The sequence below is a fragment of the Taeniopygia guttata genome, chromosome 5 (genome assembly GCF_048771995.1).
Source record: "Taeniopygia guttata chromosome 5, bTaeGut7.mat, whole genome shotgun sequence".
NCBI classification, from domain to species: Eukaryota; Metazoa; Chordata; class Aves; order Passeriformes; family Estrildidae; genus Taeniopygia; species Taeniopygia guttata.
The window spans coordinates 21557517-21575385 of NC_133030.1; the positions used below are offsets into that span (position 1 = coordinate 21557517).

General features: G+C 39.4%; 2 protein-coding genes across 2 annotated transcripts in view; one reads left to right on the top strand and one right to left on the bottom strand.

Annotated features, from left to right (window-relative positions):
• Positions 1 to 670: 670 nt before the first annotated feature.
• APIP (APAF1 interacting protein) lies at positions 671 to 14991 on the bottom strand. Its single transcript, XM_041716567.2, has 8 exons — positions 14818 to 14991; positions 12255 to 12355; positions 9360 to 9408; positions 7916 to 8033; positions 6717 to 6852; positions 3995 to 4162; positions 3369 to 3491; positions 671 to 2221 (listed from the first exon to the last, which is right to left on the bottom strand). Exons 1-7 carry the CDS (start codon positions 14845 to 14847, stop codon positions 3392 to 3394), a joined length of 702 nt encoding a protein of 233 aa, XP_041572501.2. The 5' UTR covers positions 14848 to 14991; the 3' UTR covers positions 671 to 2221; positions 3369 to 3391.
• Positions 14992 to 15104: 113 nt separating this feature from the next.
• PDHX (pyruvate dehydrogenase complex component X) overlaps positions 15105 to 17869 on the top strand; it is a 33338-nt gene continuing 30573 nt past the window's right edge. The window contains exon 1 of the mRNA XM_002199608.7: positions 15105 to 15327. Within this exon, the coding sequence (XP_002199644.4) occupies positions 15186 to 15327 (142 nt within the window). The 5' untranslated portion in view covers positions 15105 to 15185. The remainder of the gene's footprint in view (positions 15328 to 17869) is intronic.

Consider the following 17869-nt stretch of genomic DNA (forward strand, 5'->3'; position numbering starts at 1 on the left):
GCTGGCTTATAAGCCCACTATTCATATCAGGAAAAGAGATGGACTTAAAAATTATGTGAGTCAAGAAGTTTTAATTGTATGAGACATTTTCCTATTTTTGTTCTACATAATTGGAGCTGAACTGCCAGAGCTTTCTGAGCACTTTAGGAAACAGTAATCATTTCATAGGGTTATGAAGCCGCCAGAGTTGTGAAGGTATTAATTTCTTTGATGAGGACTTATATGAGAAAACATGAGAAGGGTGCATTTCTCTTATTTCCAAATCACCGAATGGGACTCTGAGCTTCTAGGAATCCTGTATGAAAGACCTTAACCACTACTGTCGAAATGTGATGATTTACAGATTTTAGAGAGGCTACAGAGCAAATTGTAGCTGCATAAGAAAGTGAATATTGTAACTAACACAAACCTAGAGGAATATATTGGCAAAAAATACCTTTCGTTGTGAGTGTTCTTTTACAGTTTGTCTTTACATACATAAAACAAAAAGCATCAAATGTAAAATGTTTTTCATCCTTACAAAACATCAGTATCATGGAACGATACAATTATCACCTGTTCTGAAGTCATCATCAGAATACCACACAAACTTTTTTTGACAAAAATCAGGCAGTTTAAATAAAGAATTAAAGGCCACAATGAATAGATGGCAACTACATTTCAAGACTAATTGGATTGTCACATGAAGAAGTATTTTTATTAGTACATCCACAGGGAAGAAAAGCTATGAGAATTACAGACTGCTTTCCCTTAAGGTCAGTTGCACCTCTCAAGTCTTGAACACACTTCAGAGATTTTTTATACTTAAGTGAAGCAGCCTGTCCAAAGTTACCCTCTGGTTTAAAAAACAGTATTTTCACACGAGTTCTTACTGCAATCCACATACACTCAGAAGATGTGGAATCACTGCCAACTGTTTGCCACTGACAAGTGTCTAATAATGAAAAAACATATCAAAAAACATATAGCAAACAACCTTTAGTTACTTAGTAATAATCATTATTTCACAATAACCAAGGTCCCCCTAAGGGTTAAAGGTTGCACCCTGCAGGTACAGAGGTACAAGAGGGAAGGGCAAACATATCTAAGGTACACAAGACACTAACCCTAACTGTCATCCCCAGGAAAAGGGGGAAGTGTTGTTTGCCATCTGTGGCATCTGCCATCTCCCCCTGCCCTGGCTCTAGGTTCTCTTTGGACCCATCTTTGACTTGATTCAGTGTTTTTATCAGTGGCTCAATAGGAAATAATTGAAACATTTTTTCCCCCACTCCCAAAGCAGTTTTATTTCAGGTTGAAGAGTTAATTTACCTCATGGAAGCTCCAAAAAAGTGCCAGAGATGACAGAAGGGGAAGTGGCGAGAATGCATGGCCCCTAGCAGGAACCAGGGTCAGTTGACACTTAGCCTGTCTCATCTCACCCTCGGGACTGAGGTCTCAATACTCAGTTAGAAATCTGGTCAAGGCTTACACTGGGGGCCATTCCAGAAGATTTTGTCATAATTATGTGAGACTGAGCAGTTTGATTAAATCTACCTTGGGGGGGGGGGCTAAGCAGAGGTCATAAAAAACTGTTATTCAAAGTGAAGGAATTTAAAAAGGTAAGACCCAGAGCAGTCCCTCAGTAACAACTACGAAAGACATGCTATAAAATTTCCTTCTCATTATAATGACAATTAGGAGAATTTAAAAATACATATGCTACAGGCTTAATTTAAAAAAAAAGAAAAAAACCCCCAAAACATAAACATGAACATGGTATGAAGGAATCAACAGTTCAAACAATGCTTTAAACTTTATTAACTTCTAATTAAGGGGCTGTCCTCACTTTTTTTCTGGAAGAATAAAAGCTACAAGAACTTTCAGAAATGCAGACTTATTTCAAGTTAAATTATGTAGCATTAGAGCAGGATGAACAAGTGTAGGTTTTTGAAATACAAATTTTTAAGGCACAAAATCAAAATGTGACATAAGTTCTCCAAAGTTTATTGAAGTATTTTTGCATCTGGATTTTCATTCCTCCTACCGTGGCATTTGACAGGACTTGTAAATTGCAATGATTGTTCAGTAGTTGGGGTTTTTTTAACTCTCCTTTAATTCTTGGGTGCGTTTAACTGTAAAAAGTTCCTGTTGACGTTTGTCAATCAGCTGAGGATCAGCACCCCCTTCTGGCTTCAGTAGTGTGGGGTGAACACTGGAACTCCATTATCATGTAAGAAACCTGTAAAGGAGAAACAAAGTAGAAGCAAAACTAATCTAAAACTTGTCATAATAAATAGGCAAAGGAATATTAATGCCACTACAGTAGCCCAACTTATCAACTGCAGGGGCTGAGGAGTAATTTTAGTATGGCTCTTATGGGCCATGAGGTAGCTCTGTGGCAGCCAACGTGTCTTCATCACTATAGGCAGCAGCAGCACCCTAAAAACCTGCTAAGGCAGAGGCTCACTGACAGCACATCTCCAGCCCCACTGCTTCCTCCTCTAGGGTTAGGGTGGGCATAACGCCCACCCGGAGGAGCCAAGTTCCTGTCTGTTCTGGGCTCATGTTGCCTGAGGAAGCATTTGTCATTAGCCTACCTTGTTTAATTACACCATTGCTTTGGTCAATAAATTCCTTTATAATCTCAGTACTGCTACCTTTTAATGTGTATTTTCCAACTCTGAAATGTTATGCTACCACTGCATTTTTTTTTTTGCCATACCATTTTGCCATATGTGAGAATTGTTTCAGGTAGCCTTCATGTAAAGTACACCCTGACCATGTTATCTATGGGCTTTAACTTCAAAAATTTCTTATGAAAACTTTCAAAACTGATCATTGCTACAGTAGAAAACAAAAACCCAATGTGATTTCCTGCATGAGGTAAACAGGTAACACTAATCTGTGAAACTCAAACCAGCCACACTGAAGAAAAAACCAAACCCCTTAAAACCCCCAATTAACCCACCACATAAGTAATATCACCAAATTGGTCTGAAATCAAACCTGATACTGCAAGCAGAAAAACAAATTTGGGCGTTCAGACATCTCTGTCCACATCAGCTCACTAGGCTCTGGCCTTTTTAGTCCATTGGCTTTCTGGAAATGCTTGATATTATTTTGTTTTAAAAAGAAAGCATGCTCCATGCTGTACATTGGTACTAAATATTCAATGGACATATCCACCTATTAACACACTGATTTTTTGCTGCATTGTGTGGAAAAGGAGCACTATTTCAGACACAGATACAACTGCAGTGGTAATGGAGCAGACTGGGGGAAGATGAGCAATACTGATGTTTCCTGAGTGGGAAAGCAGACTGAAGTGATGGTGTCATCTGTAGTCTCTCCCTCCAAACAGATCATCCTTACAGATAAATTCACACCTGAGTATAAATGTTGTTGACATCTACAAGATCCCATTCTCTCCTGCTGGATATTTTGAAGGATCTAGCCCGTGCTGCTTCATCTGCACAGCAATATCAAACAAGTAGTCATAACATTCACACCTAAAATAAATAGGGAAAAAAATGCAATGTAAGTAAAGCTCAAGTCTTATCATGTTTTATGAAAATTAGTATTTTCCTTCCTTAAGATTTTATCACCAATGTGATAGTCTGACTGGACAGCTCTATTATTGTTTATTTCCAGTGCTGTGGAATGGAAAGTGGCACTTTCCTACATAATACTGATTTGCTGCATTTCCATCAGTAAATGAGATAAATTCCAAAAATGGGACTAGGGAGGGCTACACAAACAGTATTGGTAGGTGTCTTATAAAAGAAGAGATTTCATGTTTTATATGAGGAGGGACTTATTGACTTGTCTGAAAGGAAAATGCTGGCAGGAAAACCAAGCAATGGAATCATGGATGAATCCATTCCCAAAAGCTCCCTATATATGCAGTGAGGCTTTAATACTCTGAATATTGTCCACAGGCTGGAAATATACATAGCATTAAGTTCATTAAGATGTTGAGGCAAGAGATAGCATATTCCTGAACTGTACTCACATTGTTTTGGCTTTTTCCCACGTCTCTCCCCATACATAAACACCGTGGCGTCTGACCAGGACAGCACAGGAGTCTGGGTATTTTTCCATTGCATATGCCATTCTCTCCTTGAGATCCTTCTCTTCTGGTGTATTCTCAATAATAGGAACCACTATCGTATCATCATATCTATAAAAAAAAAACATCTTCAAGTATTTAAAAAACCTGTGTGCTTGATGTATAAACTTTTCCCCGAGAAAGAAATTATCCTCTGACTGTATAAAATGTTAAATTCTCAGCACTAGATTTTATGCTCTTCTCTTGTGAGTCATGCTGTAGCATAGGAATTCTCAGGAACATGTCTCACTCCCAAACACATGTAATGATGGTAATATCTGAGCTACACTTGAGGCACAAAAGGAAAGCAACTCTTTAATCTATTAGGTGTAGCTGTTTATTCCCATATCACTTTGTAGTTGGGTCCCTTTACAACTTTTTCAAAGTTTTCATCCTGTACTGGCATCATCTACAAGTTTTACCTCAGATTAAATTATTTAAAAGAATCCTATCATATCATATAGAAGGAAATGAAGCTGTTCACTGGAGAGCAGAAAAAAAATTAATTTAGGTAGTCCAAAAAGCCCCTGGAAGATTGTCCTGCTAAGGCATATAAATAGAAGGTAGAATTAACACATGAAAAATAAATTCTCTGTGATGGAGTCATTGGTGGGCTACATGTGATCTTAAGAGAGCCTGAGAACCCCAGCTCCAAAGACAAGATGATGCACGTTACTCAGTGGAACTTGCCTAAGAGTTTCTTCTGAAGGAGGACTGGGATATTTGGCATTGTTTGAACCTTAATTAACACTAGCAGAAACTTGTTTAAATAGTTTTAATAAGTCCCCAGTTCAGGTTCAGATTTATCATTGAGATCACATAGATATTTCATGAGCGGATGCTAGTAGTACTTTCTTTTGTAAAACACAGAAAGAAAGCAATGGTAAAAAACCAGAACAACAACAGCTTGTATTTTAAATCAAATATTCAGAAGATAAAGTCTCATGTCTTATGGTTCTCAGTGCTGACGCTTCCTCACGGAAGGCTATAGAAATAGCAAATGAAGAAAGCGAGGTGGCATTTGAAGCTCTACTTTGACTCTTATAAATTTGGATCATTAAAATTACACTTGGAGTGTTTGTTACTAATGAGTTAATGGATTGACTTCCTAGGTTTTCCTTTCTGCTTGAGCTTGAAAGCTGCTATAAGTACCATAACTGATTCCTAACCAGGACCATAAGCTTTCTATCAAGAACTAATAGATAAAAAATGTTAAGAAGACTCTGAGTGAGGTAAATACTTGGGATCTCTTTTTTTAAAATTTAAATATAAGCAGCCTACATTTACTCAAACATGTATGTAAAACACCTTGTGACAGTCTGACTTTTACATTTTTTTACTACTGATTCTAATTCTACTTCTATGGAAATCAAAGGTAAAACTAGTGTGGGATCACTGGAGTCATATTTAGGCCAACATATACTTCTGATCATTCTAGCTGTAGCATTTTCCAGGACAGCTTCCAGAAAAGATTTATGTAACTACAAACAACATGCAATCCCTTTTTTAAAAAGTGCCATTTTGTATTTTGAATCCAAGGTCCCATTTTTCTTTTGAATTCAATGAGCTTGCCTTGTGTGATGCAGGCCAGTGGAATCAGTCTAGTGTGAATGAACATGTGCTTATGAGCCATATAACCTGGAGCTTTGATTTCTTGAATCTGGTAAATTAATAGAATGACACAGAAAACTTGGAAGTATGGAATCCAATAAATACAATGTTTCCTAACTAATATTTAGGAGTGCTTGAGAGCTCAAAATGCATATAAAAAAATATTGCGGATTTTTAAAAAAAACAGTGTTGTTAGACAATTGAGTACAAAGGCTTGTATTTTACCACATTAAAAATGCACATGCTAATGGTGGCAAGAAAGTAAAGTTGGCAAGTCAACCAAAATGGAATAAAATATGCCTGGGTGTAAAATCACATATGGCTTGCTCCCTTGCTAAAGGGCAATACCTAGATACAAAAATTAACATCAAAAAGTGGAAAGAATTTAGCATTTCAATTTCTCATCTCCTTGTCACATGTTACATAAATGTTGTTTGCAGATCCCAATTCAACACTCTGTGGGTGGAGACCTCAAAACAAGCCATCACACATAATTTGGAATAACTCAGCACTTACCTCAGAACTCATCCTTGAAAAGTAATAACATTATCTTTAATGAGCTGTTTATTCTGAATTTTCTTTCAAACTCTGTCAAGTAAATCTGAAATCCTCTACTCTCTTAACATGCCCTAAACTAGCACAGGCAGTGATATGTGAAGTCCACCCAAATGCAGTTTGTACATGCTATCAATCCATCCTGGTGTTGGCTGGCTCCAGTTTCAGCTGAATTTTGTACAGATGTAGTAACATCTCAGGATATAGCTCTTTATTTGGCTTCTTCCTGTAGCTCAACAGACCACAGCAGCCTTGGCATTACAAGATTTTATCTCAGATCTCTTACACAGATCTTACAGAAAGCCAGTGGTGACTCATTCATTCCAGAGGTCTTTTTACTTCTTATTCTTAATACTTTGGATTATACACTTTCAAGTATATAACTCAAATGACTTGTACTGATATTGCTGAAAAAAAATGATCAAACATCACACCTCTTTTCCTAAATATAGAGAAGTACCTGTAATAGCCTCCTGAAGTACACTTCTGGATTCCTTTTATCATCTCCTGATGGGTAATAGAGAACTCACGCCCTGGGTAAAGAAGGGTAGCCATAACAGCAGCCTTGGAATGTGTATGGATCACTGCGCCGGCCCCTAAGAACAGAAAAAGAAAATTTAGAATTAATTTTAAAATGTGTCTATTAAGAAAATTTTATTCAGATACTTGATTCATTTCCTTTGATTAGGCATCTTACAAAATGATGATCTGCTGTATGAGAGGAAAAAATACACAGCAACCTAAATGAAGATATTAGGTAAATACTCATATAAGGGGTAATTATGGATTGTCTTAGGACACTTGTGTTAACTTTCAGTTAATGACAAATTCCAAGAGACACTGCTTGTACAAATTTAAGCAGAAACTCTACTTGTACATTTCTTTACACACTGCAATGACTGAGACACTCTTAATTTTATCAGAGTTCTGAGGTTATAAAGAATTTCCAAACTTATTTGTTAAATTAAAGTTTAAAGCCTTTTACTTTCTTTTTATGTTTCTTCAATTATTTGCTGATTCTTTGAAAAAAAATTCATCATCTTACTGTGTCATAATGGAAAGATAGGTTGACAATAATTATAATCTACTTATAAAGATACAATGTTGTTATTCCTTGAGGACACATATAAGCTGCTTGTGCAGGAAGACCAAAAGAGACTCCCTAAATCCTTTCTGAAACAACAGATGGAAATTTTACACAACATCAAAATCTCTCTATTACTATCTACCTGCAGAAGAAAAGTTTCATCTGTTTTCACCTATTCCTAATTTATAACTGTTAATCTCAGCCAATGGGATGCAAAAGGATTTAAACAGTAATAGCTGAATTGTCAAAACCACTGATATAAAACTGCTGTAATCCTGGACTTCCCCTGCAGCCTACCAATATTCTGCACTAAAAATCTGTCCTGAAAACATGACCATGGGCATAGCTACAAGAGAAGATTAAATTCCAAGTGATACTGACAGGATGTTGCTATGAATTATATTCCTCTGTATATATACCTTTGCAAATCAATTTATTTTATAGTTTCATGTTTATTTCACATGTAACTTCTGTAACTTCTATGTATGAAGAATATGGTACTGAATAGCAATTTTGTGGATGTACATATACAGTGTTTCAGTCACTGCTGAACTGCAAACTTTGCTACATACCTCTCATAGTGTAGGCATTCATAAAAAGAGGTGTGCACTGGCTTTTCTTTAGTTTCTTGTGCAGTGGAGGACCACTGATGTCCTGTTCATTCATGTCACAAACAAACATATCTTCTGGCTGTAAGAAAGAAGAAATTATTTTGATCTGTGACAGTTTTGTTTGATATTTAACCTCAAATAGTTTTGTTTTCCCTCTAGGGAAACAAATATATACAAACCATATATTTAATACAGAATGTGATTTGAACTTTGTAAAAGTGCTGTAATGCTCCACATTTATTCCAGTTTCTAATAGTACTTACCAACACTGTGTAATGGAAATTAGTATTAGGTACTCTTTTTCCTCAGACTGATGCCATGCAGATATTTGTAAAACTACAATTTTCTCAGAAAGGAGATAGTGTAGCTCAGTAATAAAAACAGATCAAAAGGAAAAGTAGTAACTGATTAAAAATAAGAAATGTCGATGTGCTTTTCCTTCCCTACTTAAAAGAACCAACAAACGACAAAAGTTAAAAATAATATATTTAAATTTGCAGAACTATTTATTTTGAAACTTTGCTTTTAGTAGTTTTACATGAATGTTACCTTTGCATCAATTACCTTTGTGCATCAGAATAGTACAAAGAATTATTCAGGATAGTAATAAAATTTTAATGTTATTTTAAAAGGCAGCAGAAAATACAATTGCAGGAGATTTCCTCACTGACTGTGCTTAATCCTCTGTTACTGTGAGCACAGACCAGAGCATCGTGGTTATCTTACATACCTCTGCCTGCCTTACTTCTCCACATCCCCAGTGAACACTGCTCAAAGACCCCAAGTTTCTAACAGTGAATTAATTCCTTTCAGTCCTCATTGTATTTCTCCTCAGATTTATGAAATGACAAATCCTTTTCATGTATTACACTATTCTGGGGGAGTTCCTGCTGTCATAAAATAGGTATCGATTACCATTCCCCTCTCCTCTTACATTTTGGGTTTTTTTGGAAAAGCAGAGAGTCACCTTTTCATGGGGAGAGCCCAGTTTTTTACTGAGAATACCAAAACAAATATTTGCAATCACTTAAATGAAAATAAACAGCAAATGTTTATTTGACAGAAGTGTTAATGTCTGTTTAAGTGGGTAACTTGAAACTGTAGCCACACAGGTCTAGCCAACCAAGCCTGACAAAGAATAAAGCTGGACTGAAGTAATGCTCCACTCTCATGCTGCTTTGTGTTAATTTAAAGCAAGAACATCAAGACTAATCTACACTGGCCACTGAAACACATACTGGCTTGCTATGATAGTGAAGTACTGGGAGAAACCAGCAGCTGTTTCAGTAATGTAGTCAACAGTATAACAAGTCTGTAACTTCACATAAAGAAAAATGAAACTCTAAAGAAGACATTTTCATCCATCTCAAGATGAGCTCTGAGGTAAAAGTACAGTTCAACACACCTGTATTCTTTCCTTTTGGACTCCTGAAGGAGCAATGTAGATTTCATCTCTAGAAAAAGTTGCAGTTGAGAAAAATCAGTAAACACAGTTGAGCAATGACTGTACAGGCATTCAAGCTCTTGAGCCACTGAAAAGGAAATAGACAATCTAGACCCTCACAATTTAAACAATTTCTTGCTCTTCCAATACATTGACAGGTACATAGTTTTCAAAATAGAAGGAAATTGTACAATGGCAGATAAAATCTAACTTGCAGGGCTACAAAACCCTGCTTTCAACTTGACAGATATCCGAAACAAATGTAAGAAGTGCAGCCTTATTTTTTCAACAAAGAAAAAAATCCTCTTCATGCAGTAACTCAAACTCAAATTCCTAGAATTCAGAATAAAAATTAAATGAGAAATTGCAAACAGATAATGATCTGTGATAAGGCAGGTGACAAAACCATTACATAAAAATCCATAAACTATCTATAAACAGTAATAATTATCTGCAACATGCAACACTGTAAACACTTTTTTTAACTGTGCAGGTTAGGTTTCTAGTGCAGTTCCATGTTTAGTTGAGTTGATAGCACTAATTCACTAATTCAGTATAATTAAATTTAAATAGAAATGCATCACTTCTTGCAAGGACTAAATGAAGAAAAAACTGTAAAAACTAATTGAAACTAAAATGATTTTAAGATAGTACTGCATTATTTTCATTATTAGCACAAAACCCCCAACTATATTCTCTCTCTGAACTGCAATCACTATTTGGTTTCAGCAGTCACGTACTAAATTCAGGAGCACAGAGACATCTAGTGAATAATTAGTCAAGTTACAGACATATTTCCTATGGACCATGGGATGTTTGTAGATCTAGACAAGAGTATTGCAGCTGGTGAAGGGTCTGGAGCACAAGTCTTGTGAGGAGCAGCTGAGGGAGCTGGGGGTGTTTAGCCTGGAGAAAAGGAGGCTCAGGGAAGACCTCATTGTTCTTAACAACTGCCTAAAAGGAGGCTGTAGCCAGGTGAGGTTGGTCTCTTCTGCCAGGTAACCAGTGACAAGACAAGAGGAAATTAACTCAATTTACATCAGGAGAGGTTTAAATTGGATATTAGGAAAAATTTCTTCACTGAAAAGGTTACCAAGCATTGGAATAGGCTGCCCAGGAAAGCACTTGGCTCATCATCTCATAAAGTTTTAGAAGACATTTAGGCATGGTGTTTAGGAATGTTATTTAGTGGAGAACTTGGCAGTTGTAGGTTTATGGTTGGACACTCAATGATTTTTACCAACCTAAACAATTCTGTGATTTTAATCCTTCCAAAAATAAAACTCTAAGATGATGTACTATTCATAGAGGTAAATGTCTGTGAAGCACAGAAAAATGTGGCTTTATCATATTTGTAATTTTTGACATTAATGAATTAACACTGCTGGCATTGCATTAACTTAATCTTGATTCATTTGCATGAGCAAGATAAGAAATCAAGTGGTAAACTCAATTACTTATGACGGACAAGCAATTTTTCTTAAACCAATTTTTTCTTTTTTAGAACTTAACTGTAACGAGAAAATATGATGACAAAATAAAGTCTTCAAATACAAGATACCTCACAAAGAATTCTACATTCATTTTTAACATGCTATGCCAAGTCCAAATTGGCTTTTTTTTTTCCTTGATGGTTGATATGAACTGTTCAGTGAGTAAGGCTGATTAAGACTACCTGGTAAAAACAGTTGCTATATTTGAATCAAATTTCAACTGTTCTTTTACATTTTCCTTTCTAACAATGCCAAGTAAACAAGCTAGAGAACTACTAAGGAAAACTATATTACTATATTAGTGTGTTCCCTGATAATGCCATTTGTCTTGCCAAAACCAACAGGAGTTGTACTGGAATGACAAAGAAAATAGGCTACATTTAGGTACTGATGACAAATTAGAGCTAGAAAGATCTTCCCACAGAATTTATCCTCTTTTCATTCATCTCGTTATTATTACTATTGTGGCTTTGCTTGCAAAATCAAGCAGGGAGGTGAAATGACCTGCACAAAGTTCAAACAGCACAAGTATGAGTGTTTAGGGGTTTTTATTTATTATATATATATATATATATATATATATATACTACATCTTGGAATACAATGGCTGTTTATGCCTGCATGCAAGTGTATATCAGAAAAATGAGAGGTCAGATACTTTCAAGATCATGTCACAACCTTGTGACTGGGTACAGAATTGCAGGCACTGTGCAAGGCTTTTTGCAGAATGAGGACTTATCCTTTTTTTCAGTGGCCACTGAGAGGAGCTCTGTTCCCACTAAAAGGATTGGGGATTATGAAAAGGCAGGAGATAGGCAAATTACAACACAAAGTGGTGCTTCTTGGTAGGAGATAAAGACCAAAAATTGCTGTTACCTGTCATGATTTAATTATATGTAAAGTATTTTTCTCCTTAGAAATTACCTCAGTGGAACAGCAATTTCCTTCTTAAAGGAAATATCTGGCCTGTAAAATACATCCAGGGTGAGACTGGTCTTATTTAACCACAGGCATTTGAAAGCCTGATGTAACCCACTATAATTTCCATAATCAGTGAAATGAAAAAGGGGAAACACATTGTTCTTTAAAGGCAATTCATCTACCTCAAACAAAGGTAGGAAAAGTACAAGATAAGGTCACTCTCTGAAGTTGTCTCTCCCCATTGAAGGGTCTGCAATGATTAATTCAGACTATTCACCTTCCTGCTATATGGTTAATTTCGGCATACTGCTTGTTTCTCCTTCTAACTTCTTGCTCACTCGTGACTTGCAAACATTTCTCATGGAACTGAAATGCCCTTACCAACTACTAAACACAGACAGCTCTCTCTCACCACCACATTACTTCTTTCATCATTACTTACCCATGTTTCACGCTGATTCCTCCACCAGTTCCCGTTACCCAGCCTAAACCATAAAACTGTCTACAAAGCTCTGGGATAAGATTCCTTGGATGTAACCCATCCTAAAAAGAAAATATACCAATCAATGAAAAACCATCAGAAACACCTCAAACCTAAGAATTCAAGCTCTCAAACTGAGTTTAAAGGATTAGTACTTTCATAATACAGCAAAATGGTCTAATTTATGCTAATGAACTTCAGTTACAAAATAACTGCGTGTTTACACAGTGCCCTTTATGTTCTGCCAGGGACATCACACCTTGAAACAAACAAAACCTCCAAATAAGGTGCAAGTCTGACTATCCTTCACAGGAGAAGTCTCATCTAAAATTTATTTGAGCGCAGTCGCCCGTAGATATTACACCAGCAGGATTATGTTATGGACCATTGCACAAAAAAAGGGAAAATAAATGCATCTAACATCAATTTTTAAAAGCTTGACTAATAGTTTTCCTATTAAATCAGTTTTTCTGTAGGTTTATTTTGCTTGATTTACAAATTTCAGAACAGACTTTATTGGTCAATACATATTTTTAAACAGCACTCCAAAATACCACAGAAAATATATGCAAATTATTTTATGAACTTTACATTCCTACATTTTTACTACACAAAATTACTTTACATGCAGTTTAGTCAGAAAGCAAATTGCATTATTTTAATATTTCTTTAGCAGGTAAAAAACCCATCTTGTATTTTTTCCATATTCCATTTTTTATTACATTAATATCCATATCTATTAACCAAAGGTATCTCTGGTGTCAGAGGTAAGGTTTCTACCTACATTACCACAGTAATACAGCTGCTTTTATGGTGTGCTTTTATGCAGGAGTCTTTTTTTTTTTTTTACTGCAGCAACTAGAAGCTTTAAAATGATTAGCTGCTCTAGTGCTCACCCTGGTCATTAATGCCCGTCAAAATAATTTCCAATAAAAATATTTTGTTTAGCACCAAGAATCCACATTGTGGGGGGAGTATTTTGTCAACACCAACAGAATAGAGAGACCCAAAGCAAAAGCAGCACACAGCAAAAATGGTAGGCAGGTGCTTGGTGCCAATACCTTTGCTGAAATGTTTAGAAAGAAGTGCTTCCAGGTGGTGTTGGACTTGAAGAACTAAGGGTGGGGAGACAGCATGGAACAGGAGTGTAAGGCAGAGGAGACTGGAAAGGTGAGTTACTGGAGATGATAGCCTGGGGCACCTTTGACATTTGGAATCTCCTACTCCAACCTCATCTTTACGACCTCCAGTGACAGTGGGATTTGTTCTCTCTTACCAAAGATCATGGACATGCAGGAGATGCTCTTCCCTCTCACCTCTGTGACAATGTTTTATGTGACAACTCAATCTGCTGCTCTTTTTTTGCTTTGCTTTGTTTATGATGAACTAGATTCTTTCCCACTTTCCTGGCAGGCCACATCATCTAGGCTGCTGATACCTCTCATCTCCCTGCTGTTCTTGCTGGTTTTGAAGCTTGGGCTGGTCTCTCCACCAGTGTCACATACAAACTGGAGAGATGTTCTGAGACAATGCCTCCATATGCTCAGTGTTTGCTGAAGCACAGCACTGCCAGCTCATGTTCTGGTTGTGATGACAGATAAAGCCTCAATGAAAGACCAATTAAAAAAAAAAAACCAAACAAAACAAAGGAAAACCAAATCACAAAACAAACCTAAACCACCCCAGTTCACATAAAAAGAGCCATGGGTCCTGTAGATGCAGCCAGACTAACAGCTGGCAACATTCTGGAAACTGTACTAAATTTTATAACATGTTTGTATGGGCCCACAGAATAGCTAGGGTGGGAAGAGCCCTTTGGAGACAATTCAGAGCAATCCCCCTGCCGAGGCAGCGTCACCCCAGCGAGTGACACAGGAAAGCCTCCAGCTGGGCTTTGAGTGTTTCCAGAGAGAGATTCCACGACTGCCTCGGGCAGCCTATTCCAGTGCTCTGACAGCCTCAGCGTAAGGAAGTTCAGCCCCGTGTTGAGGTGGAACTCGTGCTTTCATGAACACTGCTCCCGGAACGCTGGACACTGACTCCGCCTGCACCTCGCTGCCTGACTTTCCTCCAGGGCACGCTTCCTGCTCACGCTCAGCTTGCCACCCACCGGTACTCCCCGGGCGTCCCTGCTAAGGAGCAGCTGCGAAGCTGCTGGCAGTGCGCGGGGTTCCCGCGGTGCCGGTGCCCCGGAGCGGTGCCGGTGCCCCGGAGCGGTGCGGGTGCCCCCGGAGCGGTGCCGGTGCCCCCGGAGCGGTGCGGGTGCCCCGGAGCGGTGCCGGTGCCCCCGGAGCGGTGCGGGTGCCCCGGAGCGGTGCCGGTGCCCCCGGAGCGGTGCGGGTGCCCCCGGAGCGGTGCCGGTGCCCCCGGAGCGGTGCCGGTGCCCCCGGAGCGGTGCCGGTGCCCCCGGAGCGCTGCCGGTGCCCCCGGAGCGGTGCGGGTGCCCCCGGAGCGGTGCCGGTGCCCCCGGAGCGGTGCCGGTGCCCCCGGAGCGGTGCGCGCCCCGCCGCCCCGGCCCCGTTACCTGCGCCGCGTCCCCGCCGACGCCCGCCATGGGGGCCTTGCTCGGGCCTTCTTTGGGCGACCGCGCGGGTGCCTGCGGAGCGCTGGGCACGCCCCGGCCGTGGGCACCGGCCCGAGCCCCGGCGGGCGGGATGGAGAGGCCGCTGCTCGCCGCGGGCCGGGAGCCGGCAGGGACTAGAGAGATGCGGGGGTGCCCCGGGGACGAACAGCCAGGCTGGGCGCAAGAGTCCGTGCGACTGCACTCGCCTGTGGCTGGGGCGATCGAGGCGGGCGATCCCACGGGAGGGGCTGGCGGGGCACCGGGGCGTGCCCGGTTGTTTTTGCTCAGGCGGTGAGCGGGGCAGCCCCGCGCGGCCGGGGCGGGGGAAGATGGCGGCGTCCCTGTGGCTGAGCGGCGGCGGGGAGCGGCTGCTGCGGCTGCTGCGGGCCGGGCGCTCGGCGCTGGGCGCGGGGCTCTCCCTGCCCGCCCGCGCAGGATGGAGGCACCTGCACGGCACCCGGGAGCTGCTGGGTGAGTGGCGGTGAGGCGGGTGCCCTGCTCTAGGTGCGTCTGCGGGGACGTGCAGCGGGGAGAAGGCTGAGAGCGCTGGGCTGACCCTGGCTGCGTGTCAGGCGCTCAGCGAAGCTCCTCCAGAGCTCCAACGGGCAGGGGAGAGAAAACACAGCACAAGGATAAGGACGGGCAAATAAGGACACTGCTCCATTACTGTCGTGGGCAGAGCAGACTCGATTTGGCGATATTAACTGAGTTTATTGCCAATCAAAATCAGAGCAGGATAATGCGACGGAGGGGGAAAAAAACCCAAACACGTTTTCTTCACCCTGCTGTACGTCCTCCCTCTGGGTGCGTTCGCTTGGTCTCGGGAGGTACTGAAAGCACAGCGGGATGTGTGTGGGCTGGCAGGAGAAACTCGGAGAGACATTTCTAGACCGTATTAAATGTCTAGAAAGGAAGAAAGCAAAATCTACAGAGGAAAATAAATTAAGCCTTCAAATAGGAGAATATTTTGTTGTGGATAAGGAGAAAGTTCACACCATTGAAAACAGAAGTGTGTTTTCTAAGTGGAAGTATAGCTAAGCACTGAAAGTTTTTTATTTGGTTATTTTGGTCCTTGTTTGGCAATTCCACCACATTTCTGTCATCTTACTCTCCTGGTAATGTTTCCAGTAACTACAGAACCTACTTGCTATGTGTGATATATCTTTCATGTTATTCTATTTGATTTGTTAATGGAAAAATAAAATTTATTACTTGCGTGTCTAGCATCCTTTCCTACATAGAAATCAAGGTGTGAGGTTATGAGAACACCTTTTCAAGATGCATTCTTCAGGAGTTTGTTGTTACACGATTATCAGGCAGATCATTTGCCCTTCCATGTTTTCTTCTGTCTCTAAGAGGTGTGGGATGAGTTACGGATCCTGAAATGAGATGTCATCTTTCCCTACTTGCTCTGTAAGTTACAACTTGTAAAAAACATTTAAACAATGATCAGGTGCATTGTCATGAGGTCCTTGTGTGGTGCTGAGCATGAAATACCTGAACTCTTTGAGGTTTAAGTGTGCTTACAAAAAAGTGAGCTTTCATTAACCTGTTGTAATAAAACTCAGTAGTAATTCAAGACAGTTTAATCATTGTGGTTTAGACCTTGACATTCCCTTATTTCCAGCACTGTTGCTTTGCAGTATGAAAATCTTTTCCTTTGTAAAACCTGCTGTGTGAGATACAGGAAAATCTATCCCTTTCTTGAAATAAATGTTATTTGTTTCCAAATTTTATTAGAAAAAGCTTGTGTCTTTCTACATATAATAGTATGCAAATATAGTATAATGCATGATGAACTACTCCTAAATTGGTCTTATCTTGTCCTTAAATAACTTTTGTCTACAGTCCTCCCAGACAATCTATTGTGTTTTTTATGTTGAGAGTACTTAATGTATAGCTGGAGTTAAATTTCTAAATTTGGACATGCAAATGACTAAAATCTTTTAATTCCTTACAGTAAGCTTTAACGTGTTAGGGTGGATAGATCGCACCTTTAAGTCATTCAGGCTTTCCTCATTCAATCCTTCTAGTGTACTTACAGCTTTTCAAGGTGGTGAGTATTTTGGTGATACCAGTTTTCTTAATGGTATCACCAAACTGTTTTCTTAACTTCATTGTTGCCTCTAAAATAAAAGATGAGAAGTAAAACACAGCTCATTTGGACATAAAACTCATCCTTGGTTCCTAGTTTGACAATGTAAATTTAAGTAAATTTTATTTTAGCATTACTGATATTTCTCTGCTTTTCTGTTTCTGAAAAAAACACTATTTGAAGTATTGGTTCATGTGGATCTAGTTTATCACATCGCATGAATTTTTTGTTTCTATGTTTCTGTCCATGTTTGTGGTGCTGGTAGAGGAAAAGTTGATTTGCATAATTAAAACAATTAATTCAGAATGGAATTCCTACTTTGTTGGTTGCAGAGAAAGAGGAAAACGAGAGAATGGAATAGAATGACCTCTTTATGTTAGAGGTGTGTAAATTTTTCTTTGTTTTTAATGTTTCATAGCAACATTGTCCAATTACAGCTTTAGATTATGAAGTCCTACCCTTCTTGTTTTTCTCTCTTCGGTCCTCATTGGTGTTAAGTTGCAGTACGTTTTTCAGTTCTCTACTGACTGCAGAGCGTATGTAGGACGTTATGAAATATCTTTCTGGTGGGACAGGTTAAACATGCATTGAATCCCTTGACAGAGAGGGAAGGCAGCAGAAATGTTGCCAGACTCGATGGTTGAAACGTGTCACCAAGAACAAATTCTCCTGGATACAGAGAGCTGTCTTTAAAATAGCAGTCTCTTGTTCATGGGAAGTTTGTTTGGGTTCTTTTTAAGTCTTCCTCCTTTATTTTCACATAATTGAAGTGTAATAACACAATTGCTATTGATAGAAGTAAAAATCAGTGGGTGGTGACTGGAAATTCAGAAGTTTTGCTTGCTTGTGGTTTGAAATTCTGATTTGCCCATGAGCTTAGTCTTTGAGATTCTGTGCAAATTTCCAGAACTTTTTGCC

Bases quoted from the DNA above. Each gene is read 5' to 3' on its own strand.
- APIP (XM_041716567.2), bottom strand. From the start codon at position 14,847: ATGGCGGGCGTCGGCGGGGACGCGGCGCAG. The intron at 8,034-9,359 runs GTGTGTTGAACT...TCTTTCTTACAG, and splicing joins TCCAAAAGGAAAGAATACAG to CCAGAAGATATGTTTGTTTG. The intron at 6,853-7,915 runs GTATGTAGCAAA...TTCTGTTCTTAG, and splicing joins GAATGCCTACACTATGAGAG to GGGCCGGCGCAGTGATCCAT.